This window comes from Berkeleyomyces rouxiae, assembly GCF_048999995.1.
Source record: "Berkeleyomyces rouxiae strain 22BRR77 chromosome Unknown BrBRR77_ptg000002l, whole genome shotgun sequence".
Lineage (NCBI taxonomy): Eukaryota > Fungi > Ascomycota > Sordariomycetes > Microascales > Ceratocystidaceae > Berkeleyomyces > Berkeleyomyces rouxiae.
The window spans coordinates 2,332,948-2,357,157 of NW_027396492.1; the positions used below are offsets into that span (position 1 = coordinate 2,332,948).

Here is a 24,210-nt window from a genome sequence, read left to right on the forward strand (position 1 = left end):
CTTGACTCCTCCTTCACTCCCCTGTTCTCCTTTTGCTGCTTATTATGCCTGACCTGGGCTCTAATTGGTTGGTGGTGGCAGCCTTGTCTGGAAGCGGACCTGGGCCTTATCCCAGCCACTTGCAGAGCACATCAAGATCCAGACGAGGTTGCGAGGATGCCCCGAAAGGCGAAGCACCAGAAGAGCGGAGGAGTGGATGAATGTGACCGCCATATTGGAAAAAGAAGTCTAATCGCCAGAGTAGGAGTTGAGCGGAGATGGCAGTTAAAGGCCAAGGCTGTTCGAGAGAGAAGAGACTCTCGCTGGTTCTAGTTCATTCTATACTCGATACAAATGCTTAGCTTGTGTACAAATCGTCATGTCAGTCACAAACGTTGACTTCTTATCACATGAAATAGGATTTCTAGACAGGAGTGACAGTGAGGCCACATGTTGCCACCCAAAAAAGGATGGCAAGCCTTGACCTTGACCTAGAGCTATAGCACTTGTCTTTGGATGATGACGGGAGTCTTTATTGACCTGTCGGCTTGCGAGGGATACTTAGCACAAGACAAATGGTCCTTAGGCATAGGGCATTAGGTCCTTGCAACGACTGACTAGCACTACTAGTAATAGTACTTGTATACAGGAGCATAAGTGACTAGTTACCTCAGCTTAGCACGGCAAGGGAAGGGAACAAGACACATTCAAGGTTAAGAATACTCTCCAAGGCTCTAAGCCACAGGAATAGAAGAAGAAGGTCCACTATTGCCCTTTTGTTTCTATTCGATTTGCTATTTTTCAAAGTAACCAAGTCTACTCGTGCTTGTACACGCTTGTAGTCTAAGTTTTAGGGGGAAGGTCTCAGTATCGGACAGCAGTTAGGTTGTGGAGTCATTAAAACACACAGCCAGGAAAGAAATCATTGATTCAGATCAGCATCCAGAATATCAGGCCGCCTATGGAAATGCAAGACAGGCTATAGTTATATCAAAAGCTGCGCCTGGCTGTGCTGGCTGTTCGGCCCGGCTACTTCTCTGCCGCCTCTTTCCCCGTGGTGAAGATAGACTTGTAAGCACAAGCATACACAATGTAACCACGCTTGGCGTATTCCCAAAAGTTCCTTGCAGTTCTAGTCCCAAGTCCTGTTTCTTGAAGAACTGCTTCTTGAAGAACTGCTAACTAGTTGATTGTGTTTGATAAAAGTAGTTACATATGATAGTGAGCCCTAATCCGCACTATTCTAGCAAAGAGCGTAACTATCTCACTAACAATAATATCTGTGATGCCATCACTTCTCCAATGCATACATGGCGAGCCAAACGTAACCAGAAACGTGTTTGTTTTTGAGGGTTGTACATAACTATCTGACTACAGTTCCAGCGGCATTTGAATTGATCATACTGACCAAGTTTGGTAGTGCTACGTGAATGTTTTGAGATGCTCGCAAAATAGACCGCAAAGGGGCATGAGTTGATATCCAAAGATGTTAACTATACGCGGCACCTTGCAAATTGTTTCCAAACAACAACAGGTGTGATGCACGAGCCTCAGATCCAGTTTGGTCTCACGCACATAGCAAAGAACTTGCATGCTCTAAGGCCAAAGCTCCCGAGTCTCCCACTCACATCCCTCGGCTGTGTACACCCATCTCTTTGCCTTTGAAGAATCGGATAAGTCGACATAGTCTACCTCATCGGGCACTAGAGCCACCACACGAAAGTTTCCTCGTGCCACTGGGTCATTCACATCTTCCACAATCTGTCCCTGACCCAGCCCGTCTCCCCCAGATCCGTCGCTCACTGGTGTTCCCGGAGCAGGATTACGGAAGCTACCGCGCATCACGGGACTCAAGTTCCCGAAATGTGCCGTGACTTCGCGGGCCCAGCTCCAGTGTTTGTTTGCCACATCTGGCTGCTCTTCCCCATTGCAATCGTCCCTAATATGTCGCATGCGCCTCTGTAGCTTGTCCCGCACCATATTCGACTTGCCCGTATCATCGTCTGCATCCCGTCCAAGGAAATATCCCCTGCCTCGTAACCGCCACTGTGTCATGGCCTCTGGGAGCCAGAAAACGGCTTCAAATGGGCCCCCGCCGCCGCTGGAGTCGCCTCCTAGTTCATCCACCTTGGCCATTCGGGCGTCAGTCGTGATACAGAGCACATCACTCTCCCACTGTCTTGGATTCAATTTGGCGGGATTGTGTGGGTTGTGTGGCAGGTCTCCCCAGAAACCGCGGAACACAACGGTTCGTGCTCTAGGCTGAGGGGCCAAGACAGAAGTCGATGATGCATCGTTGGTAGAAGAGGGAGCCGGTGGGGTATGGACTGTGCTCAGGGTAAAGACTGGCATCGGAAGTTTGGTTACCTGCGAGTTGAAAGTGGCACGCCATGGAACCACGAAATTGAGTGAGGAGGTCGTCATTTGAAAACGAGGTTGTTTGAATTTGAGGATTGCTGCGTAGGTGGAAGACGGGTTTTATTGTGTGCGATGTGTTGTCTTGTGAAAGTTGGGCAAAATGTGGCATGATAACTGCCTCGTTAGTAACACAAAACGACAAACCCTAGTATGGGAGGTTCCGCAGGGTTATTGTGAAGGAAATGGAGAAATAGATAACTACATATTGTCCTATTGTCCTACAACTCAAGATAAGTTTTGAGCAGGTTGAAGCCGGGCAATTATCATCTTACTAGCGTCAAGCATCATATTCAGTTTCATTGCCTACATGTGGATATTCGTGGATCACTCCCCGTAGTTTGATTCGGAGTGTATGAATCGCGGAGACTACATACCGTCGGAGCATATCCGGCTAAACGCCTGCCTGGGAGTTGACAATTGCCTGAATTTGAAATGCAACAGTTGGCTAGAAATATGCGATGGTTAACTCAAGTCAGAGTCATTAGGTCACGCTTACCTTGAATAGCCGCGCCTACGACGGCAATTGCTGGCTGGTTTGGCTGCCTCACCAACACCTAAGCCGCTGTATGTACAACTTCTGAGAGAGAAAAAATAGCGAGTTACTCGTATTTTTATTTTAAGCCGATAATTGCAGTAGAGGCAACTGCATTAGGAGAAGACCTGCCGAACAAGCTCTTTCCTCCTTTGCGCTAGGGTGGGCATTGGCTAGTTATCTGCTTACTCAACGTTAATTAACTGGCGTCTAATAGTTATCGACTTGTAACCTTTCCTGTTCCTCTTTTGTTGTGTCGTTGAGCTTCGCATCATTTCTTACCACCGAGTCGCTTCGCATCATCACAGCCTTGCTTTGTGCAATCACGACACTGCAGCGCCATCACGCCGCCACAAAAACTCGCATTCTGTCTGTGGCGTGGCGCTTTGCCGACTTCACTGCTTTGACTCGTTTTGCTGCCTCGCTTCTTTCGGTCTTTTCTTTCTTTGCGCCCCCCTGGCCGACAACGCCAAGACCTGCCAACTCGCCCGCAAATTCAAAAACCAAGGCCCAGTGCCGACTTTTGCACCTAGACGACGTCTATTCCCGATCTCTTGTGCTGTAGCCGACTTGGCGCCCCAAAACTTACCGTTGAAACTGTCTCATGCCGGCCGCCCTCCCTCACCCACATCAAGAAAACAGCTATACGTAAGTCCCCTGGCCGATCGAGTCTTATGGCGCTGTGCCATCTATACAGTCTTTTGCATACTTTGATTGGGGGCAGTTGCAAGCGCTGTGCGCAGCCTTCACTCGCCGCGCCGCTGTTCCGGTCCGGTTGACCAGATCTCACAGCACTCGAAAGCCCGAGTTGAACCCACACCAACTATGAACCGTCCGTTCCAGCACGGACCCGGCTTGAGTCCGGCCTTGGCTTCAAGCAACGCCGTGGGACCACCGTCATCATCACCTGGAGCATCTCCCCACACTGATTGCCCTGTGCCATACCCATCTTTCCAGCCCTTTCCACCGGCAATGTATCCACATGGCGCGACATATTCCACAAAGCCTGTGGTTCCAGGCCACCCCTATTTCCCTCCAGCTTCTCTACCTTCTCTTCCTACATCTATCCTAGAGCCCCCGCCGTTGGGGTTTACCTCGGCCCCCTCCAGCCAAACTACTATACCGGCCAACGCCCTGCCCCTGTCAATCAGTATGAGGCCAATAACAACACCGCCAACGACTTCTGTCCCGAAACATGACCTTACTAGCCAGACTGCTTCTCACGATGAGACTCGTGATACTTCTAGTAGTGCTAGTAGTCCATATGGAGATGGAATGCCGACGGCAGTTGTGAATGGAACAGTCTCTCGCCAGGAACGGAAGAAGCAGAATAAACAACGGCGAAATAAACCCACATTATCATGTTTTGAGTGTGTGGAACGAAAGACCAAGGTGAGCTACTACTGGCAAGATCCATGGCCCTCAAAGTCTCTACTCTACTCGAGTATGAAGACTCTCGAGACTGGCGGGATTTTATAATTCCGATCATATGTGTTTGTGGAATCTAAGCATATTGTTCTACGCGACCATGTCCACATCTCATCTTAGGATACATATTTCAACAAGCCAAAAAACTGACATTTTTCTCTGATTAGTGCGACCGTGGGCGTCCAACATGTTTTGCCTGTAGGTCCTTAACTATATACTGGCCCAATCAACCATTTTCCAGCCGACTATTGGGTAGATAGCTAACAATGGAGAAATAGGCGTGAGGCGAAGTTCGCTTTGTGCATATGACCGCGTTGCGCAAATATTAGAGTGGGTTTCATCTTGAGCTAAGAATTGAACATGCGCTGATGTCATTGATTTTAGAGAGTCGCATCGAAATTCTTCCAATGGTCCACGCATGACACGACCGTCCTCTAAACGGCCAAGTCACAACAAACACTCAATTGCGCCCAACATGGCTGATCATGGCATTCTTGGGTCGATATCGTCTACTTCGCAAGGAGCAGTAGCACTATCTACTGGACTCATGTCTAACATGCCCTTTTCGGTCCCATCCGGGAGTAATGTGTTTGGGGTTGGCGCTCAACACCCGTTTGCCAACTACTGGACTTGTGAAGGCGGTCTTCCAGAGGTCATTTCCGTGATCCCGTCAAAAGCGCAGACTGACTCTCTTATGGCTCGATATTTTGAATGTGTGGATCCGGTATATCCCATGATTCACCGACAAACATTTTATGCAGACTACGAACACTTTTGGCGCATGTCGGATATAGAGCGGCCACATGCGGATGCTTCATTTGTCGCGCTCCTTTTTGTTATGATAGCTATGGGCGCCCAGTTTGTTGAAGATTACCCATGCGAAGAAAAAAAGAACATGGCCGAGTTTTATGCTTCAGCTAGTCACCAGTCTTTACGGGTGTACTCATATCTTAGTACAGCGTCGGTGACATCAATCCAGGCCATGGTGCTTGTCACATACTTTTTGATCAACGACAACCACGTGTCTGATGGTTGGGCGTTTGCTGGTATTTTGATGCGGCAGTCCTATGCCATGGGGCTTCACCGAGACCCCAACATTGTCACACCCCATGCGACGCTGCTGGAGAAGCAGCAGCGCCGCAAACTATGGCAGGCGGTGTTGTTACAGGACACGTTCCTGACGATATTGCTGTCTCTACCACCAACAGCTACCCACACGGATGTAGCAGTTGACTCCCTCATTGAAGACGACTCATCAATTGCGAATAGCGACCCAACGGACACTCTATACATCAAGTGCTCGTGGACCTTGGCGAACCTCGTTCAGGAGTCTATATGTTCTCCACGCTCTCTAGACCTCCCCATCTGCACGACGGTGCGTCACAAGGCAAAGCTGATCAATGAGTTCAAGAGTGTCTATCGTGGGTTTCCTGACTTATTTAGATGCTGGGACAAGGCGGCGTTGAGTGCTCGAGTGGCGACCGAGGGGCGAGCTGTGCGACAGACCCTGTGGCTGACGAGCAACTTCTTTCACAACCTGATGCTGGTCAATGCATCCATGAGCGACGAGGTTCCTGTCAATGTCCGCGGGACACTGGGAGCAGCACATGACGCAATGACGTCATTTTTCCTGCTATTCGAGTTGTTTGAGTCGGAGGCGCGCATGTGGTGGGCGTTTAATCACCGGGCATTTTTGGAGGCGCTCTGTATCAGCGCAGTATTGAAGAAGCATGCTGACGACACGGACAGCATTGATGAGACGATTTATGACCGGGCGAAGCAAGATTTATGTAAGTGCCACTGACTGACTGCTGGTGTTTTGTTTTTTTGTTCACTGCAGGTCGTCCGCCGGGAACCTTGGAAAGCCCGAGGCCGATTGTCCAGGGCTCGGGGAAAAGTAAAACGCCGACACGGATTTGCTGACTTTGCTTGTCCCTATTGTGTAGCTCGGATGGTTGAAATTATGCAGCAAATGGGAGACAGGGGATCGGAGCTGGCACGCACCCGAGCCAGCGTGCTGAAAGAATATCTTCAAGATCTCAAGTAAGGTAATGGTATGCATGTGGCTCCGAGGATAGTTATCTACTCTACACATTTGTGCATCGTAGCACAATTGCTGGCCGTATTGGCCGATGCAGAATATATTTAATACATGGACAGAGGATCATGTAGAGGAAACGCCCCATTGATACTTGACCAAGAGAAGCGGGGATTCCTTGTAGGCTGCAGTATTTCAACAGCAAAACTCCGTCATTTTGGTTCACAGGTCAGTGCTGGGTGGCCCTTTATTGTTGTTTGCGCAATATGACAGGGGCCTAGTCTGTAGCCATCCATTGTTTGGTATTTGGGGGCAGTACATGGGTAGGCCTGTGGTGATTTCAAGTGGTGGTGAGGTAGTTGAGCAGCACAGCACGTCTTTGTGCTGAACGCGGGTGTGGCTTTGCCTCTTGTCGATCATGGATGCGATTTAGAGTTTGGACCTGGATTGGGGCGCAGGCAAATAGAGCGCGACGCTAAAGTTGAAGTCATTCTTGTCAGGGCCAGGGCCAGGGCCAGGGCCAGGGCCAGGGCCAGGAGTTTGGCTGACTGGCCAAAACTAGCTGGTGGGCGGGTTGAAAGCTGGGGAAGAGCTCAGTAAGATCAGGGGCTCCATCGCCATCTCCATGATCGATGGCATCGACGAACGGATCGCGCGACTGAAATGCGGCAAAAAGGTTGAATCGTGAGGGGTTGCTCAGACAAGTGAGATTGACTCGGCTGGATTGTGATGTGGTGATGCGGAGGGAGAAGCAAAAAAAAAAACATCAGAGACTGTGACCCGACTCCTAGTGACGTTTTGAAGAAAATACAGGAATGGAATCAAATCCCAACAGGGCGTGGCATTTAATCGCAGGTACAAGTACAAGCAACTGCCATTTTATGGACGGCTCCTTCCTTGTCTTCCGGGCACCTGCTTTCCTCGGTGTGGTGTGTGCCTGTGCTCTGTCCCTCTTTCCTTTTCCTGCTGCCGCTGGGTGTCTTTTCCCTCCTTCTTCATCCTGTCTCGAGCTGTTCCGTGACTCTCCGCTTTGAACCATCACGCGACTGTCTTTTTTATGTTTCGGGGGGCCTAAAGCACCTCGATTCTTTTTTTTTTTTAACTTGTGATCCTTGGAGCGAGTTTCCATAGAAGCCTTGGTCCTCATAGGCGCAACTGGACCACAACAAATACAGCCCACCGGCTTTTTCATTTTTCTTGGCGGCCAGACGCGGCAAAAAATTCGAGTTGTGTGACGAGCGGCCCGGACCGGCTTCGGCATCATGCTTGTCCCCTATGCCGCGGCCTGGACGGCCTTTGGGAGCTTCGTGCTCGCGTCGACTGATAGCTACGGTACGGCACATATATTCGCCATACTTTCCTCCGTCTGGCCCGGGACGACCGGTTACTGATGTTGATGTGATTTACAGCCGGCCATCTTCCCGACGCGCAGCTGCATATGCGTCTCAGTACGAACTCGGATACCCAGCTGGTGAGTCGACTTGGTATCTTGGGCCGGTGTTTCTTTGGTGTGTCTCTATCTAACTCGGCGGCCATTGCCTTGCTTTTAGGCATTTCAAGTTGCCGTTGATCCGTCTACTCATTTGTGCGGCCATGCCGGTGTTACTCTCAACGGCCTCCAGCTTGCACGCGGTACCGATGGCTGGGGATCCGGCGACATTCCCATGGCCCTCGATGCGTTGATACCGGAAAAACGCGATGAAAAAGAGACAGACGCCGATAAACGCACATCGCACACCTCTGTTTCTTCGCTCTCGGCAACTTGGGACTTTGAGTGTCACAGGACCAGCGACAATGAGCCCGAGTCTGAGATCCTAACCGTCACCTTTACCCACGCCCAAGTCCAGCACACTTCAACGTCACGCACGGCCTTGAGCAACTCGACGACAACCAAGAGCACGCCTATTCAGAATGCCGTGTTTAAACTGCTCATTGACCCCACTCGCCAGTCCAAGGTTGTGCAAGTTCTGGGAAGCGATCTGATGATTGCTGTGCCTCGTCAGGACGATACTTCAAATGAGCTGGTCCTGACCAAGTTCACTACTCCCCGTAACCCTGATCTTCAGCAGGCCATGGTCGAGCTGGAAATTGTGCGACGCCAACGTGCAGAGGTCAACCGCCTCATTGCCGAGTATGAAGCATACATTGGCTCCTTGACAACTGATGTGTTGTGTGAGACTGAAAAGCCTGCTGATGGCAACGCCGATGGTGTATCTGACAACACCAACATTCCACCGAACACCCTCAACCAGTGTCAGAGTGTGCATTGTGTCATGAAAACACTGGTGACACAGATCTCTGGGAGAACCAACAAACTCATCAATAACATCTCACACTCGCCCAAGACTAGGCATAATGCCGATAAAAAGGGCACTTGTCGATTCCCATACTCGGTCTCTGGAAACAAAGATGTTGATTCTACCGACTCCGTTTCGTCTCCGTCAAGACCTGCTTGGCCGCCGGCATTCTGTGGGCCTGTAGCTGCCTCAGGTTCCCGACCCGTAGGGGGCCACGCACCCAGTGGGGACGACTCCTTGATTAACACGGGCCACTCCGGCGACGGCCCCAAATCAGGGGTTCCATCCGGTAACGACCTGACACATTTTTCCTTTTTGTCTGGCTCCTCGGCATCAGACGATTCCGCCAATGATGAGGCCTTTTGGCTACTAGTTGCACAAAACACCATCGACGTGATTCTTGTTTTTGCCGGCTTTATCTTGGTGTGCTTTATTTTCAGGGGCCTTGTTCATTGCCTGCACCCTCGCAGTGAGAAGCATCGAGACTATTACGACACTGATAGCTCTAGCTTTTGGGAGCGCTACCAGGCGTGCAGCGGGCGTCGCCTGCGTTGCAAGGCTGCGTTTAGAAGTTACATGCGTGGTCTGTTTGGCGCTGACCCCTATTGTGAATACGATGGCGAGGAGGACGATGAAGAGAAACAGGTAAGTTCTGCGACCTATCAGGACCCTGAAATTCTTCCGATGCATAGTCACCCGGGTTCCCCAGGTCGTGGCCTGTCACGCCCGCCTTCTTACTGTACTACCGCCTCTTTGCCTATGTCCGAAGACCCTATTGTCAGCTATGGCCGGCCCCGCGCCTCATCCCAGTCGTCGTTGAGTAGTAGAACATCACAGGCTTCCCGCACATCGATGCATAGCGTATCGGGCATGTCGACTGCTTCGGCTTCATCTGGATCAACCACCATGGAGCAATCATTTGCCCAGCTTCGAGCCGCAGTATCCATGGTCGGTGACATGGTTGCCGTTGACCGTGGCCTGTGGCAGCGCATCGTTGGTTCGCGCCACCTCCGCACACGCACAGGATTTGGCGTTGCGAACTCACACGTGGATCCGACACAGGCGTCGCCTGAATCAGACGCGACTCCACGCATAGAAAGATTGCCGCGGGCGGCGCCGAGCTGGGCTCCGCGCCCCATGAGCCCCGAGAGCACACGCTCGCTGTATTCCATCCCGCCGCGGTACGAGTACATTGACGAGGCACTGCCAGGATACGAAACTGACGAGGAGGCTGGAGAGCTTGGTATGGAAGCTGCCGACCGATTCGATGGCCAATGGCTCTACAGTACGAATGCGACTGCGGTGGTATCTGTGGCTGGATTCGAGAATCGCGAGAGAGTTGATTGAGTGTTTCCGAGCATCAAAAGTCGCCGGGGCCGGGCGCTATCACGATAATCTCCTTTGTATATTTTTTTTCCTTCGTTTATCTATTAGGATACTCTTTCCTTTGTATATACCTACGCAATGTACAATTTTTCCTTGGTTAATAACTCAACTCCTTTTTACACTACATGTTGCTTACCGCGTGGCCAGTTGAAGAAGAGGGAATACATGGTCACGATGTTACAAAGGCTTCAAAGTTTCTTGCAATCTGCGCTACGCCTGCTTCGGGTTCCCAGCCCTTGATTTCACATATGGTTGCATAAATATCAGCCAAGACCGCATCCATTCTGTCTCCTGGGGTGTCCAGGTCACTCTCCGCTAGAATGCGGTCATCAGGAACAACACTGAGCACAGCCTCTAGCTTCTGCCTCGCAGAGCCCGACTTGGCCTTTGTCAACGACCCGCCCAGGAGATTGACTGCAGAAGAAAAAGAAAAGTAGACGGCACACGGGATCTTGGGATGCAGGTATTGCTGCGCCACGTCTTTGGGGCCCGAGAAGGAGTGCAAGCAGATGCGTGGAGGGAAAGGCTTAGCGGCGGGTGTCACGGCGCCCTTGGCACGTGGACCGTCGTCGTCACCCTCATCCGCACTAGACTCGGCTTCCTCCGCGCTCATGCCACGCGCAAGAAGCCGCCTCCGCTTGCGGTTTGCAACTTCCCGCTCATGCCCGCGCCACGTGTCTGCAAGGACCTCGTAGAGCACGCCGTGGGCCTGCACGCCGTGCACACTGATGGGTCTATTGAGCTCGGCGGCCAGCGCCACCTGCATCGCAAGCACGCTGCGCTGGTGCGCTAGACTGACGCGGTACGGACTGAGTCTGCGGCCGGCGCGGGTGCCCGGCGTAGCGGCGGGGGCGGGGGCGGGTGGCGGAGCAGCAAACGGCGCCGGGTGCTCGGGGAGGCGGAAGGCGCGGTCTAGGCCGATCTCGCCGACCAGTGCGGTTGGGTGCGCGAGCAGGCGCACGCGCGTGTCGGCAAGGAAGGTGGAAAGGGAGTGCGGGGCGGGCAGGCGGGCGATGAAGGCGGCGTCGGCGGGCGAGAGCGGCGTGTGCATGTCGAGCACGGCGGCGTAGTGGGCGGTCTTGAGGTCGGGGCGATGTGGCGGCGCGCCGACAACGTTGGTGGTGGGTGAGTCGTCGTAGAGCAGGTGGGCGAACCACGGGTGCCAGCCGAAGGCGGGGACGACTTTGGGCGACGACTGGGCGAGCGCGGCGACCAGCGGCTGGTCCTGGATGCGGGTTGACATGGCAATCAGCCGGGAGATTCGCATCGACGCGATGCAGCTGGCGTGGTGCATGTTGTCGGTGGGGTGGCAGTGTGCGTCGTAGAGCGGGCCGGTGGCGGCGGGCAGGGAAGAGGCGGCGGGGCGGGGAGGATCAGCGGCGGGGCCTGGGTTGGGCTGGGCCTCAGGCTCCGGTGCCGGGGAGGCGTGCGGATGGTGGGTGCACATTTCGACCAGCGCGAATACGAACAAGTGGGATGACTGCAGGCGGATGCAAGTGGAAGCGTCAGAGTCAGAGTCAGCGGCCAGGACGAAGGGGGATGCGCAAGGAGCACGCTTGCATTGGCCGACGGGGCCGCTTAGTCATCAGAGAGCTCTCAGACTTTTGCACTTTCACATGCTCGCTGGGCCGGCTACACAGGGTGCGCTCACAGACTTTTGGGCAGAATGCTACAGCGGCCCGAGCCACTGTAACTACAGCGGGTTGAGGGCATGCTTGAGGGGCGTGAGCATCGCAAAGGATCCGGCTGGCGCAAGCTCGGCACGCTTTGGACATGGCTAAAAGATGATGCCGTCTTGAGTGGCTCTGTGGCCGTGATGCCAGCACAAGTAGCGTGGAGCTTGAGTTTGTAGTTTGTAGCTTGTAGCGTGTAGCTTGAGCCGCCTGAAACCTCAAATAGCGCCTCCTGATTTGTCTGACTCTGGGTTGTGGCCTCATGTCTCGCCACCCATCACGCACGCCTTATCGGCTGCAACAAGACCATCACCGCACGTCACTTTCATACGATACCCGCCCGCCCAGCAGCGTGCAAAACAGCGCAGGCTCCCCTCGCCCTGTGTGAAGCCCCTCTCTCCCTTCCCGGCGCTGCCTTTTATATCCCGGCTGACGTGCCATCCTGGCCTGGCCTGGCCGAGGTCGAGATTCTCCCACCAAACAACCCACACCCAGCCGGACCCCCTATTCCCGCCTGCTGCCCCTCATGCTGCCGTTCAGCCCCATGCGCACCGGCCTCGTGCTCTTCCTGTGCATCGTGACCGTGCCGCTGGCCATCTTCGCCTGCCTGACGACCGGCCTCGCCTTCGCCATGCTCTTTTTCCGCGTGTCGCTGGTCTACCTCGATCTTGCTCTGCAATGGATCCCCATCTACTTTGGCATGCGCCGCCTCCGGAGCCTCTCGTGGTTCTTCCCTTTCAGCCTGCTGCGCGCCCTGCGCGTCTTTGTACCGTCGCTCTTGCCGCCCCTCCACCAGCCGCCGCCACCGCAGTCGCACACACCAGACCCGGCCCCGTCGGCCTTTGCGACCACGCCGCTGCCGGGCATCTCGCCCATGCACTCGCGGCGCGGATCGCGACGGGGCTCTCGCGCTAGTTCATTTTCCGCGTCGGGCGCCGCACCCGATGACATTGCCGGGCTTACTATCTCCGAGGCTGCGCTGCTGCACACGCCGGAGCGGCGCCGGAACAGCTTGAACCGCACTTTGAGCTCGGCCAGCTGCTTTTCCTACCGCGACCTACGTCCCATGGGGCTAGGTGAATCGCCTGCGTTCCATTCGGGTTCCTATTGGGACGCTGGTGGCGTAGGCGACAAACCCAAAAGCCGCCCGCGGTCGAGGGGAGACTCGTTCAAGGGCTTCTCCGAGGGTCGGGACCGAGGCATGGATTCTGCTGGGTTTAACCCGGCTTGGACTTCACCATGGAGTGGAAGACTGAGTCCGGGCTACCAACCTGGCCGGGACGATTATGTGGATATCAAGCGAGCCATAAGCCATGAGGCTCTAGTGCAATGGTGATTTTGTGATTCGTATAATAGGAATAGGAAGAAGTCTGTAGGTACCAGGACTACCAACACTTAATTAAGCTGCAGTTATATCAAGAATAAAACAAGGGTACCAAGTCCCAAACACCAGTTCATAATCCAAGCAACCATAACGCCGACCCATCATGACATCATTACCGCGTGGTTCTTCACATGGTCTGCCAGAAATAGTTGGCGTAGAAAAAGCGCGAGAACTTCTTATCCATGTTGACCACGTGCACATCACCCTTGCGATCGTTTCTAATGACCGCCTTGGTGAACTCGCCGTCCTTGCTGTCTCTCTCCAGCTCGATGCCCAGGCTGCGATAGACCTTGAGCCGCAGGAGCACCTCGTCGTCAATCGGGTCACGGGCGCGGCGCTGGCTATCGGCATCCACCTCGCCACCGTCGACGCCCTGCAGCTCGAGCTCTTGCAGCCGCGCCGCCAAGTCGGCAGCCTGCTGGGCCAGACGCTCCGTCTCCATCTCGGCGTCGCTGGCGGCTTTGGCGGTGCGGAACTTTTGCGTGTCGAGACGCGCAATGGCTGATGCGTGCGCGGTGGAGGAGTGCGACGCGCTGAGCTCTTCATGCTGCGACTGCATGGTGTTGAGTTGACGGGAGAGCTCTGTGACGGTTAGTACCGGGCGAAAGGGGGCGGGGAGGGAGGGGCAGGGACGAGCAGACCCGGCATGTGGACGTACTCTTCAGGGCCTGTTCGCATTCTTTCAGGCGCAGCTCGCGGGCCTGGTTCAGTGTCGATAGCGATTCATTGATGCGGGCGATGGCGAGCTTGTCAGGCTCGATGTTGAAGTTGTTGATGGTATGACGAATCAGCTGGCAAGCAGCCTCGTTGTTAGCGGCTGCGGTAATGGGCCACCAGTAGCTTTAGCTTACAGTTGCGGGTTCTTCGGCGAGAAGCATTTTGGCGGTGGGGAGTGATAGTCGGTTGTTCTGGATGTTTCTTGGTTGCGAGTCTGGTTGGTGTATTGCTATCGCCTTTCTTGTTTCTTGCGACAATCTTCGCTTCCAGCAATGCGCCACTTTGGCCTAGTTGGGCCGATTCAAAACAAAAGAAAGGACAAAGACCAGCGCCACATTCACCCTAGTGACCGCGGGTAGATGTGGGGCATTTTTATCGGAAACAATAGGCGCGACGCCACAGCACGGAAGCTCAAGATAACCAACGCTGTGGCTTTGATTGGGCCATGGGCCATGGGGCACTGGACTCTGGCGGCTTTGGCTTCTCTTCTTACACTGAGGCTCCTCTTTGGGGCCAAGGCTCAGGCAAGCCCATCGCCATTTGCCTCAAGAGGGCCCGGCTTGTCTTTCCTTCTTTTTTTTTTTTTCCTGTCCGTGATTAGCTGTGCTAGAAACTTTTGGGTGGCATATTTTTATTTGCCGAAGACCTCTAAAAGAATACACCAAGCTGCGGGACTTTTCGCCGCGGACCGAGGTTGTGCTCTCTCTACACGGAGCTCTACTGTATTTTTTTTCACATAGGGGAGCTTTGCCTCTAAACCGTCTCCATCATGGGTGCTGAACTGCCATGTGAGTCCCGGCCCTGTCTTCGGAATTGCGCCCGACAAGCAGAGCCCCAGGCTGTTCTGCTTCGGCTTCGGCTGCTGCTGTGCGAAAAGGCCCTATTGCTAACTCGGATTGCTCCCCTTGCAGATGCGCTCGATGTCGAAACGTTAGTCTACGCCTGTTTTCCCCATGATGACGCTGCAGATAGCCTTCCTATGTGCCACATGGCGGCACCGGAGCGTCGGCGCACACGCGGATAGCTCCAGTTGACTAACCACTCTCACTTTCGGCAGGCCGTTGAAGCCCGACGAACTGCAGGTCCTCCGGGCCCAGTACGAGAAGGAGGGCGATCTTGTTGGCATTCAGACAAAGTTCAACTACGCCTGGGTAACTATCTTCTGCCATCCCGGCAACTCCAATGCCGGTGTTTGTTTATATGGAGCTAACACGTGACATCTTTACCACCACCAGGGCCTCGTCAAGTCAAATAGCCGCGCCGACCAGCAGCTGGGCGTGCGGCTCCTCGCCGACATCTTCCGCCAGTCCCAGGAGCGTCGTCGGGAATGTCTATACTACCTCGCCCTGGGCAACTTCAAGCTCGGCAACTACGAGGATGCGCGGCGGTATAACGAGCGCCTGCTTGAGAACGAACCGTCGAACCTCCAGGCCATCAATCTGCGCACGCTGATTGACGAGAGAGTGGCCAAGGAAGGGCTCGTGGGCATGGCCATCGTCAGCGGTATTGCACTGGCAGCTGGCGTTGTTGGCGGATTCATTCTCCGTAATGCTCGGAAAAGATAGACAGAAGAGTGGGCTGTGGTGGCATGTGCTACGCCGGGCCAGAGAATAAAGCAGAGGATGTGTGGATGCGGTGCGTGTTTGTCCAAGACAGGAAAACTGCTTCGGGCTATCTGCCGGCTGCGACCGGGCCTCGATGTGGCAGGACAGTCGGACTTTTGGACAGGCCACAAACGATAACGTGTTCAAGGCAGAGTTAATCCAAGTATCCACAGTGTTTTGTTGGGTGGCACGGCTCGCTTCGGGCCGGTGTTTGTGACCAAGATGTATGGCCGGGCGCCCGCATATTGTGTGTCGAGCTCGATAAGGGCGATGACATGAGCTCTGATGGCCTGGTCCAAAATAACCCTTGTAATCCGCGTTAGGGTTGGCTGGCTGACATGCAGTCATCTTCTTTGCAGCGGACCTAGGCTGGCTTTGTTCAACAGAATGTAGACGATGGCCTTTGTTAGGACGCCGAGAATGCCTTGTATCTTGTATTGATTATAGTCCCCGCCGTCTCAAAACTGCCTTGGGCTCCGGGCCAGTCCAGGCACATATTTTCCGTTTTCCACGACCTGCGGCGATGAGAGGGCCAAAACGCTTCCTCACATTTCTTTTTTTCTTCCGCACCTTTGCTTTCGCCTGGATGTCTTTTTGTCGCACACTGATACGGCCAGTAGGCAACTCCACAGCCACAGAACCGCAGTATTTTCTTCTCGCCCACAGCCGTCCCCGCAGCCTGCCGCACATATCAAAGCAAGCCAAACCACTTGCGCCCGGCCACCACCACCCCCTCCCCCTTTGACGTGGTTTGGTTTGGTTTGGTTTGGTTTGGTTTGGTTTGGCATAAGCTGCTGGATGGATGCATGGATTGGATGCATGGATTGGATGCATCGCTGGACGGAGGTACAAGCAGCAAGTACTTCTCTCCTTCAATCAATCAAATCAAAGCACGCCTCTTCTTCCTTCTCCCATTCTCCTTTCGCTGGACTTCCGACCTCCGCAACAACCAACTGATTGACTCTGGAAAAGCCAGGCCCGCCCTGACTAACCGGCTGCGTTTCCCTGCAAACAAACACGGTGCCGTGCTCTTTTTTTTACTTCTTTTTTTCTGTTTGCGCCCGCCCTCGACTATTGGCTCCTGATCTTTGTGTGCAGGCATCTTTCTTCTCGAAACTACCATCCATCATATCTTTCTCTGCTTATTCGCCCTAATAACCACAAGCTGCCTCCACGCCTCCGCGGCCCGCAACAGACACGCAGCCACTCGCTCAGTCGGGCACACAGACAGAACGCCAGAGCCTGCTCTCCTCTGCCCGCCCTTGTTCTGCCCAATCTTGCTCTTCTGTTTCGCTGACAACAACGGGACTTTGCTTCCAATCTTCCAACTGCTCGCTGCCCTTTTTATTCTCGACCCGACCCGCCCGCCCGCCTGTCTGTGTTCTCGACCAACTCATCTCGTTACCCCCTTGAGCCGCCTTTAGCTCGTCTTTGCTTAGAAATCTTTATATTTACCTCGCAACCTTGACCGCTACCACTGCCTGCCCTGGACCTGTCTGCCACGCCGTAGAAAAGGCGCCCACTCCCAAATTTTGCTCCTTGGATTTCGCGCTCTTTGCAAGAACATTTTCCTGACGTCATGGCTTCATTTCCAACCACGCGGCGCCGTCCGTGGCTCTCGCCCCGGTCCGGGAGCGAAATTGGATACTGCCATGCCTGCAACATTGACTTTTATCTGGCCCCCGAGCTGGCAGATGACCCGGTCTGCACCACCTGCAATAGCAGAGCCGTTGAAGTTGTGAGTCGATAGATTCCCGGGAACCCGCCTCACTACGCTATTTTCTAACACAATCTCGTCAATTGCAGCTCACCGAAGACAGTGACCCGAGACTGCCGCAGGGCCTAGTTCCGTTATCTAGCCTGCTCAACGGAACCAGCTACACCGACTCCCGTAGCTCTCGCCCGGAACACGGAGATGCCAGTACCGAAGACACACGACGCCGGAATACCTCGATAAGAATACAGCCCCCGTCAATCTTACCGGGTCTACGAGCCATATTCGGCGGCCAGATTTCCAGGACTACAAATGACGATGCGTACTCAGAGACCACAGAGTCAGAAATTAGCCATGGCGACGACGCCCGCCGTGCGACGACCCCTATGCCGCATATCTTTGACGACCTGACCAGCTTGATAAACTCGCCCATGACTCGCTCTACGACAGGCCATGGAACGCGCGCCCACACTCACTCGTCCGCCTTCAACGCCTCTGTCGATGACGACCATGACGACGATGATGATGACGACGACGACGACGAGGAAGACAGCGAGTTTCTCTCTCGTATCCGTCCTCAACGCCCCGAATCCGACGCACGGAACCAATCACGGACCCAGAACAACCGCGAACACCATCGCCAGCCAGAGGCGCACCGAGGAAGCGAGTCCAGGAATCGCACCCACTCCTTTGAAACTCATATCCATTTGGCCGGTCCGCTAGTAGTGACACGCAGCTTTTTCAGCGACGATGAAGCGTAAGTTGCCCAAACCACGTCTAACGAGGTTAAACTGACAATTTGATATCCCGACAACAGGAACACAAATGATCAGCGATTACATCCCTTTCATATTTTCCACGGCAACCCCCCGCTTCGCCCTGTTCAGGCCACTCTTGATAACACAGATGAGACGGCGAACCTGGGGTTTGCCTCGCTGCTCCCAGCCTTGTTTCCTATGCGTGAACTCCTAAACATGTTATTTGGCAGTTCGGAAGCTCGAGCTGTATCCGGCGATGCAGTTTCAACACAGGAAGCCTTCGACCGCATCATCACACAGCTCATGGAAGCTGAAAATCGAGCCCAAGGAATTCGCCCTACTGCAGAAGCCGCCCTGGAAAAACTTGAGCGTCAAAAGGTCGATGCTGCCTTTGTGGAAAAACATAAAAAGAGCCTGGAGTGCACCATTTGCTTGGAGTCTATGCAGGTGGGCAACGACATCATATTCATGCCCTGCAAGCACTGGTTCCACGAGGAATGCCTGTGCTCGTGGCTCAAGGAACACAATACTTGCCCCATGTGCCGCACCGCCCTCGAAGCAGCTCCAGTTACTCTGCCGCGCCCATTTCAGTCTCAACCCATGTCGCCAGGTGAATCGGCCAACCCGCGCGAAGAAGGCTCTGCGAGCAATACACGAAATGCCGACAACACAGACGCCAACGAAACAACAACTGCGCAAGATTCTGCGAACAGAATAACTTCGCGAATCTATTTACCGCTGCTCAGGACCCGAATCGAATTTTCCAGATCCCAAAGCCACAGAGACTCTATTGACGAAAGCCCGACGACAACAACCCAACCGAGAACCAGCCTTGGAAATGACGAGCGCAGCTCCGGCCGCCAATCACCGCCACCTGTAGAGACCCCCCACAGCGCTGAAGAATCTATTTATGCGTTCATGAGATCATTTCAGGCTCAAAGGCAAGCAATGTCTGCTGCCTTAGCAGCAAACCACAATACCAACAACAGCGACAACAACAACAGCAACGGACAGCTCCCCAATGAATCAGCTGCTCAACGCGCAGCCCGCCTTCATCGGATTTTGCAGCCCGGAGGACAAAGAACCACTCGTGCGTGGGAAACTGCGTTTGGTGACTCTGGAGAATCCGAGACACGCCCCGAGACGCACTCCGAGACTGAGGGACAACCACCCGCCCGTGTGCATACATTCTCCACTCAGGCTTCCTCGCTTTCGACAGGACATCCAAATGCCGTGAGCCTCATGGGCCAATTGTTGGGCGGATCATCAGAAACAGGGAGTGGCTTCGGGGCTCACCTCTTTGTCGTGCCTGGACCACGACAATCTTCAACAGGCGACCAGGCGAATGATACTTCTGAGACTACGACTACCAATGACGCTGCGGACACTACGACTGAAAGAGCACAAAACGATATCCAATGGGCCACTCTGAGCATGGAAGCCGCCGAGACGCGCCAGCGCGACCGCGAGCGCCAACGCGAGCGCCAACGCCGCCTAGACAGCAGCAACGACCGCGAGCGAACAAGCATCAGGCGCGAAGCTCCCTCGGCCCTCCCAGCTACTCTGGCAACCTTTCTCGGGTTCACAGTCGGCGACGGTCGCTGGTCGCTGCATGACCACGGCCAAAGCTCGGACAGGCACACGCGCAGTGCCGGATCGCAGCGCACGGCTGAACCGCAGACCCCGCAGGAACAGGGACAGCACCAGAGCCCGTTGCGGAGCAGCGGTCATGAGTCCCGGTGGGACTGGTTTCGCAGACTACGCGGCCGCCGGTCTAGTCGAGGAGGCAACAACGGTGATGGGGATAACAGATGAAGAAAAAAGAATACCACCATAACTACTACCACCGATTTGTTATTGTTGCCGGAGAACAAGGGAAACAGATAAAGGCCCGTTTTCACGTGCTACTTTAGCTCGACCTTCTTTTTTTTTCCTCTCTTTATGTCTGGTACATTTGTTTTCTTCTCTGTGTATGAGACGGGGAGTTTAGTTATACATACATACATAGCTACGCCTTTTGTTGATAGCCGCCAATGCCACCTGCATGATTAGGCCGAAACTGTTGATCTTGTCAACCCCTTCTTGTGACTAGGGCTGGCTTGAACCGATGTCAGGAGGGGGCGACCTGACCCGACCTTTCAGCGCATCCAATACGGATGGCATCCCAAATTATCGGGTACCATATTGGGGTTCATGTTTGTTCTCTGTCCATCAATGGTATGGATTGGGTTATAACTACGTCATGGTTTCTGTTTTGTTGTTGCTGCCATGGGAGTTTCTTGGGTGGGGTTTTTTTTTCGGTTCTTTTTTGCTTCTTGGTCCAGTAACATGGATTCTCACGCAGGATTTTTCTGTGTTCTTTTTTTTGTCAAGCACTCTGATACATCTTTGCCATGTGTATCAAGAAAAACGGCTCGTTACAGCAGGAATCCTTTGGCAGGGGAATGTCTTGTTTCTTCTTCCTTTGGCGATGTGATGGTTAGTTGAGCGACGGTCCATTCGTTATTATATATACATGCAAACTCAATCCACTTTGATGGAGTAAATCAAGGGAAACCAGTATTTCTAGTATCCATCAACAACCGGCTATTCAAATGGCGAAGTCGTAGATTGATCATTACAAATAACTAGTTACATATCTGTGCTCAATTGCACTATCACCGCCGCATTGTCTGTGCATGTGTGCATGTATGTATGTGTGTATGTACATGAGATGTCGCCCAATCACAAGGCAAGCCCCGTCCCGTCGACTGTCCAGCGATACAGCAGCAAAAGTTCGCGCCTGCGTTGCTGTAGCTCGTGCACATCGACAGGCGTGCGACCGCGGATCTGCGCCAGAGCGCTACGCATAACCTTGTTGAAGTTGCGCTGGTACTCGGTGCTGAGCGTGACGACGCAGGCCTCGTGTGCGCGGACAATCGTTTCGCAGGCCTTGACGACTGGCGCTGGCGCGTCTGCCTGCGGCTGCAGTTTGTTGGCAATCAGGAGCAATAGAAACGAGCCCTGCAGCAGGTAGATGCCGAAGAAGAAGGGCATGAATTCCAAGCCCGGGTCGAATTCCATTATGTGCCCGATAGCTTCGGCGGCCGAAACCGCGTGGCTGGTGGCTGCGACAAATGCCGGCGTCGATATCCACTGGTCGGCGTCGTCGAGTAGGTCGACTGGGTCCCACTTGTCGGCGAGAAGGACGTGCAGCACATGCAACACGTGCATACCGTAGGCTGTGACAATATGTGTCTGGATGTCGCTTTCAATGATGCGGCCTGCCACGGAAGAGGACATGGGCGTGTGCGCCGAGTGCATTGAGGGTGTAGTGACATCGGAGCGATGGTCGGGGTGATCGGGGTTCAAATGTGTTTTCTCAAAGCGACTTAGGCTACGTTCGTATATGTCCAGATGATGGGTGATACTAGAAATTTGGTTTGCGCAGTCTTGGCTGGAGCGATAGGAGGGGCCGAACTTCGGGTGGTTCCGGGATTGGCGTAGATCTGCAATCTCGCCGAGAATGGTCATGAGGGGCAGGAAGTAGCCGAAAATGCTGTGAGAGGTGCACTCATAGCTCGAACCGCGTTGTTCTGCAAAAGCAGAGTTTTGAGAGTCGTGACCTTCAGGATTCAGCCCTAGAACCGGGTTTAGTGGTGTATAAGTCTCAAAATTTCCGCTCTGCCATGCAATATCATTCATGGGTCTCAAGAGCCCTTCGCATTCACGATCCAACAAAAATAGCGGCTGGTTGTAGCACAGAGATAAGTGGCGGTCTACAATATACGCGAGCCACCAAACTCTGCGCCGCTCCTCCCGCTGTTCCATGTCCAGCAAAGCCGAGCCTATATCGTCTTCTCCCTCGGCATCAGCATCTACATCCTCATCACCATATAGCATGTAGTGACTGGGGGCTGGAAGTTCACGATTAAGTTTTAGTTCTCGAGCGAGAGACCATGCTGCTGTCCACCACCTCAAGCTGGACCCCTTGTATTCGCTTGCAGAGGCAAGGGTTGCGAGGTGAATGTAGGTGACAACATCATCGAGTGTTCCTGTAGCACCAAGGAGACTATTGTCACCAGACGAAGAGCCGCTACAGGTAGGTCCAGGGAGTGTAACACCTAAACCGCCAAGTGTAGCTGCTACGCTGTCTATGCTGTTACCACTAGCCGGTTTATCTACCGGAGTATGAATCAACGGTTTCAATAGACTGATTGTAAGCTCGAGCAGCTTCTGACAGACCTTGCTGCGCGCCGAGGGGGTGCTAGTCAAAACTTGGGCATCACAAGTTTGGGCGGCGACCCATAATATGCCGGCTAATAGAGCTGGCTGACACTGTCGAGGTTTAGTTGAATGCAAAAACGAATGCTTGCGGAAGACATAGCCGAGGACGTACGGCGAAGTAGGGTGGACCATGGTCGATGAAGATGAAGCAAAGTAGAGATCAATCAAGTCACAAGCCAAGGGTTGCGAGATAATTCCATTCAAGTGAGGTACAAGCGGGGCGAGAACCGGGTATCGTAATGCGTCTTGTTGTGACTGTGGTTGTTGTTGCTGGTGAAACATCTGTTGTAGCTGTGGAGCAGGAGGTGGTTGCATCTGAGTGACTTGGAACTGGTGTTGGTTTGGAGATGATTCAACAGGCATCCAGGTTGGAGATGTATTTCCGGGACTGACATAACCTGGAAGGGAATTCGCACGTATATGAAAGGGATTGGTGTTGTAGGTAGTAGAATTAGGAGTTTGAACCCCGTATGAAAGGCCATGGTATGTAGAAATGGACCTTTGTGGAGCACCAAAAGGAGAACTAGGAATCATATGGGCACTCATCGGTTGCCCATCGTATGTATCAACAGAGCCATATGGATTAATAGGTAAGGCGTTTCCACTAGATATCTCACGATTCATGATTCCATTGGTTTCAAGGTTAGACGGATGGGGAGACAGTTCCTCCAGAATCTCAAAGCTAGTATGGTGTTGCGCTTGTCGTGATTCCTCGGGGATGACTAGTTGTGACATGGGCTCCGAATTTCTTCGGGACTTTTGGATAGCGGCTCGCTTCGCCATTTTTCCTGCCCGGCTTGTAGGCCGCAGTAGGGTGTGAAGGCCTACTGGGCTGCTGGATTCTCCGTTGCTTCTGGGAGAGACAATGACTTCATCAGAGGTCATGGGTGGGGTGGCAGAGATCTGGGAATGATCTTGGGCGGCAGCTTGAGCAGCAGCTTGAGCAGCGGCCAAGTCCTTTCGCGAGACCTTTCCGCGCTTTTTCCGTTCCCGTATGTATTCACAGCCAAGACCAAACTCTGTGGCTTTGTGTCAGTTCTCTTCTGGCATGTAAAGTGCTTATGCGTATGTACTACTTACCGATGCAATGGGCACATGGGTTCTGACCATCGCACTTGGTCCGAAGCTGATTACACTGGTCACAGGCTCTGCTGATTCTCTTCCTCACGGGCGCCGCAGTCTTGTGGCCTTTGCCAGTGGCACTCTGTTTTCCTTGAGCCGTAGTATTGGCTCCATGGCTTAGTCTTATGTCTGCTTGAGGCTGCTGATGACGTAACTGCTGGAGAGGATACTGAGCTGCGGTGATGGCAGCCATGGCGTCCATGTTTTGGATTGTCGGGGTGACACTGGCCTCGGGGACAACGTTGGTAAGGTGATATGCGGCGTAACGTTGGGTAGGGTTCGACAGCATGGTGGACAGTCAGGACGAATATTTAAGGTGTAGAATAGAGTTCAGATCAAGGTCTGGGGATGTTGCATAGCGCGATGATTGTGGCGGGCCGAGAGTATCGAGGCGGGGCTGTATCGGTAGACAGAATGCAAGAGAGGCGGATCGGGTAAATATGCGGGAAGCCGGATGGCCAAAAGAAGCAGACAAGACCAGTTCGGCCCGGCTCAAGACAACCCCGAGAAGACGGCTGCAAAGGCGAGAAATGCAGATGGAAGAAAGAAGAGGAGAAAAGATGAGCGTAAGAGCCAAAGCAGAGATGAAGTGAAAAGTGGGAACAGGGGAGAAAGAGGGCACGAGAAGAAGGCACGAGAGAGGTTTATAGGACGGTCAAGAGCAAACAGAGAAATGAAATAAACGAGGAAGGGGCCGGCAGAGCAACTGCCCTCGAAAGATATTATGCGTAGTTAGCGGAAGGCACCCAAATGTGGAAGCAACTGCCGCCAAAATGGATTATAGAAGGCCGTTCCTTCTTCTCTTCTGTCCTGTCTAATTATCGAGGCTCCTTCCTAATCCCGATATTCCACTGCGCGTTTGTGTGTTTCTCTTCAAGTGGCAGGCAACTACCC

At 53.5% G+C, this 24,210-nt stretch overlaps 9 protein-coding genes across 9 annotated transcripts; 5 read left to right on the top strand and 4 right to left on the bottom strand.

Annotated features, from left to right (window-relative positions):
- Positions 1 to 1,575: 1,575 nt before the first annotated feature.
- On the bottom strand, positions 1,576 to 2,403 carry BROUX77_002188 (uncharacterized protein; the record flags this gene model as incomplete). The annotated part of the gene is made up of 1 exon (XM_073746701.1): positions 1,576 to 2,403. One exon carries the CDS (start codon positions 2,401 to 2,403, stop codon positions 1,576 to 1,578), a length of 828 nt encoding a protein of 275 aa, XP_073607270.1.
- A 1,351-nt stretch (positions 2,404 to 3,754) lies between these two features.
- Positions 3,755 to 6,404, top strand: BROUX77_002189 (uncharacterized protein; the record flags this gene model as incomplete). Its single annotated transcript, XM_073746702.1, has 5 exons — positions 3,755 to 4,321; positions 4,525 to 4,555; positions 4,636 to 4,687; positions 4,742 to 6,147; positions 6,304 to 6,404. 5 exons carry the CDS (start codon positions 3,755 to 3,757, stop codon positions 6,402 to 6,404), a joined length of 2,157 nt encoding a protein of 718 aa, XP_073607271.1.
- Positions 6,405 to 7,657: 1,253 nt separating this feature from the next.
- Positions 7,658 to 10,039, top strand: BROUX77_002190 (uncharacterized protein; the record flags this gene model as incomplete). Its single annotated transcript, XM_073746703.1, has 3 exons — positions 7,658 to 7,727; positions 7,805 to 7,866; positions 7,946 to 10,039. 3 exons carry the CDS (start codon positions 7,658 to 7,660, stop codon positions 10,037 to 10,039), a joined length of 2,226 nt encoding a protein of 741 aa, XP_073607272.1.
- A 208-nt stretch (positions 10,040 to 10,247) lies between these two features.
- BROUX77_002191 (uncharacterized protein) lies at positions 10,248 to 11,525 on the bottom strand (the record flags this gene model as incomplete). The annotated part of the gene is made up of 1 exon (XM_073746704.1): positions 10,248 to 11,525. The coding sequence occupies one exon, from the start codon at positions 11,523 to 11,525 to the stop codon at positions 10,248 to 10,250; it is 1,278 nt and encodes a 425-aa protein (XP_073607273.1).
- A 752-nt stretch (positions 11,526 to 12,277) lies between these two features.
- BROUX77_002192 (uncharacterized protein) lies at positions 12,278 to 13,087 on the top strand (the record flags this gene model as incomplete). Its single annotated transcript, XM_073746705.1, has 1 exon — positions 12,278 to 13,087. One exon carries the CDS (start codon positions 12,278 to 12,280, stop codon positions 13,085 to 13,087), a length of 810 nt encoding a protein of 269 aa, XP_073607274.1.
- Positions 13,088 to 13,262: 175 nt separating this feature from the next.
- Positions 13,263 to 14,013, bottom strand: BROUX77_002193 (uncharacterized protein; the record flags this gene model as incomplete). Its single annotated transcript, XM_073746706.1, has 3 exons — positions 13,263 to 13,717; positions 13,794 to 13,926; positions 13,987 to 14,013. 3 exons carry the CDS (start codon positions 14,011 to 14,013, stop codon positions 13,263 to 13,265), a joined length of 615 nt encoding a protein of 204 aa, XP_073607275.1.
- Positions 14,014 to 14,621: 608 nt separating this feature from the next.
- BROUX77_002194 (uncharacterized protein) lies at positions 14,622 to 15,417 on the top strand (the record flags this gene model as incomplete). Its single annotated transcript, XM_073746707.1, has 4 exons — positions 14,622 to 14,640; positions 14,764 to 14,782; positions 14,910 to 15,003; positions 15,088 to 15,417. The coding sequence occupies 4 exons, from the start codon at positions 14,622 to 14,624 to the stop codon at positions 15,415 to 15,417; spliced, it is 462 nt and encodes a 153-aa protein (XP_073607276.1).
- Positions 15,418 to 17,035: 1,618 nt separating this feature from the next.
- BROUX77_002195 (uncharacterized protein) lies at positions 17,036 to 19,743 on the top strand (the record flags this gene model as incomplete). Its single annotated transcript, XM_073746708.1, has 3 exons — positions 17,036 to 17,194; positions 17,263 to 17,927; positions 17,988 to 19,743. 3 exons carry the CDS (start codon positions 17,036 to 17,038, stop codon positions 19,741 to 19,743), a joined length of 2,580 nt encoding a protein of 859 aa, XP_073607277.1.
- Positions 19,744 to 20,652: 909 nt separating this feature from the next.
- Positions 20,653 to 23,605, bottom strand: BROUX77_002196 (uncharacterized protein; the record flags this gene model as incomplete). Its single annotated transcript, XM_073746709.1, has 2 exons — positions 20,653 to 23,213; positions 23,275 to 23,605. The coding sequence occupies 2 exons, from the start codon at positions 23,603 to 23,605 to the stop codon at positions 20,653 to 20,655; spliced, it is 2,892 nt and encodes a 963-aa protein (XP_073607278.1).
- Between the last annotated feature and the right edge of the window lie 605 nt (positions 23,606 to 24,210).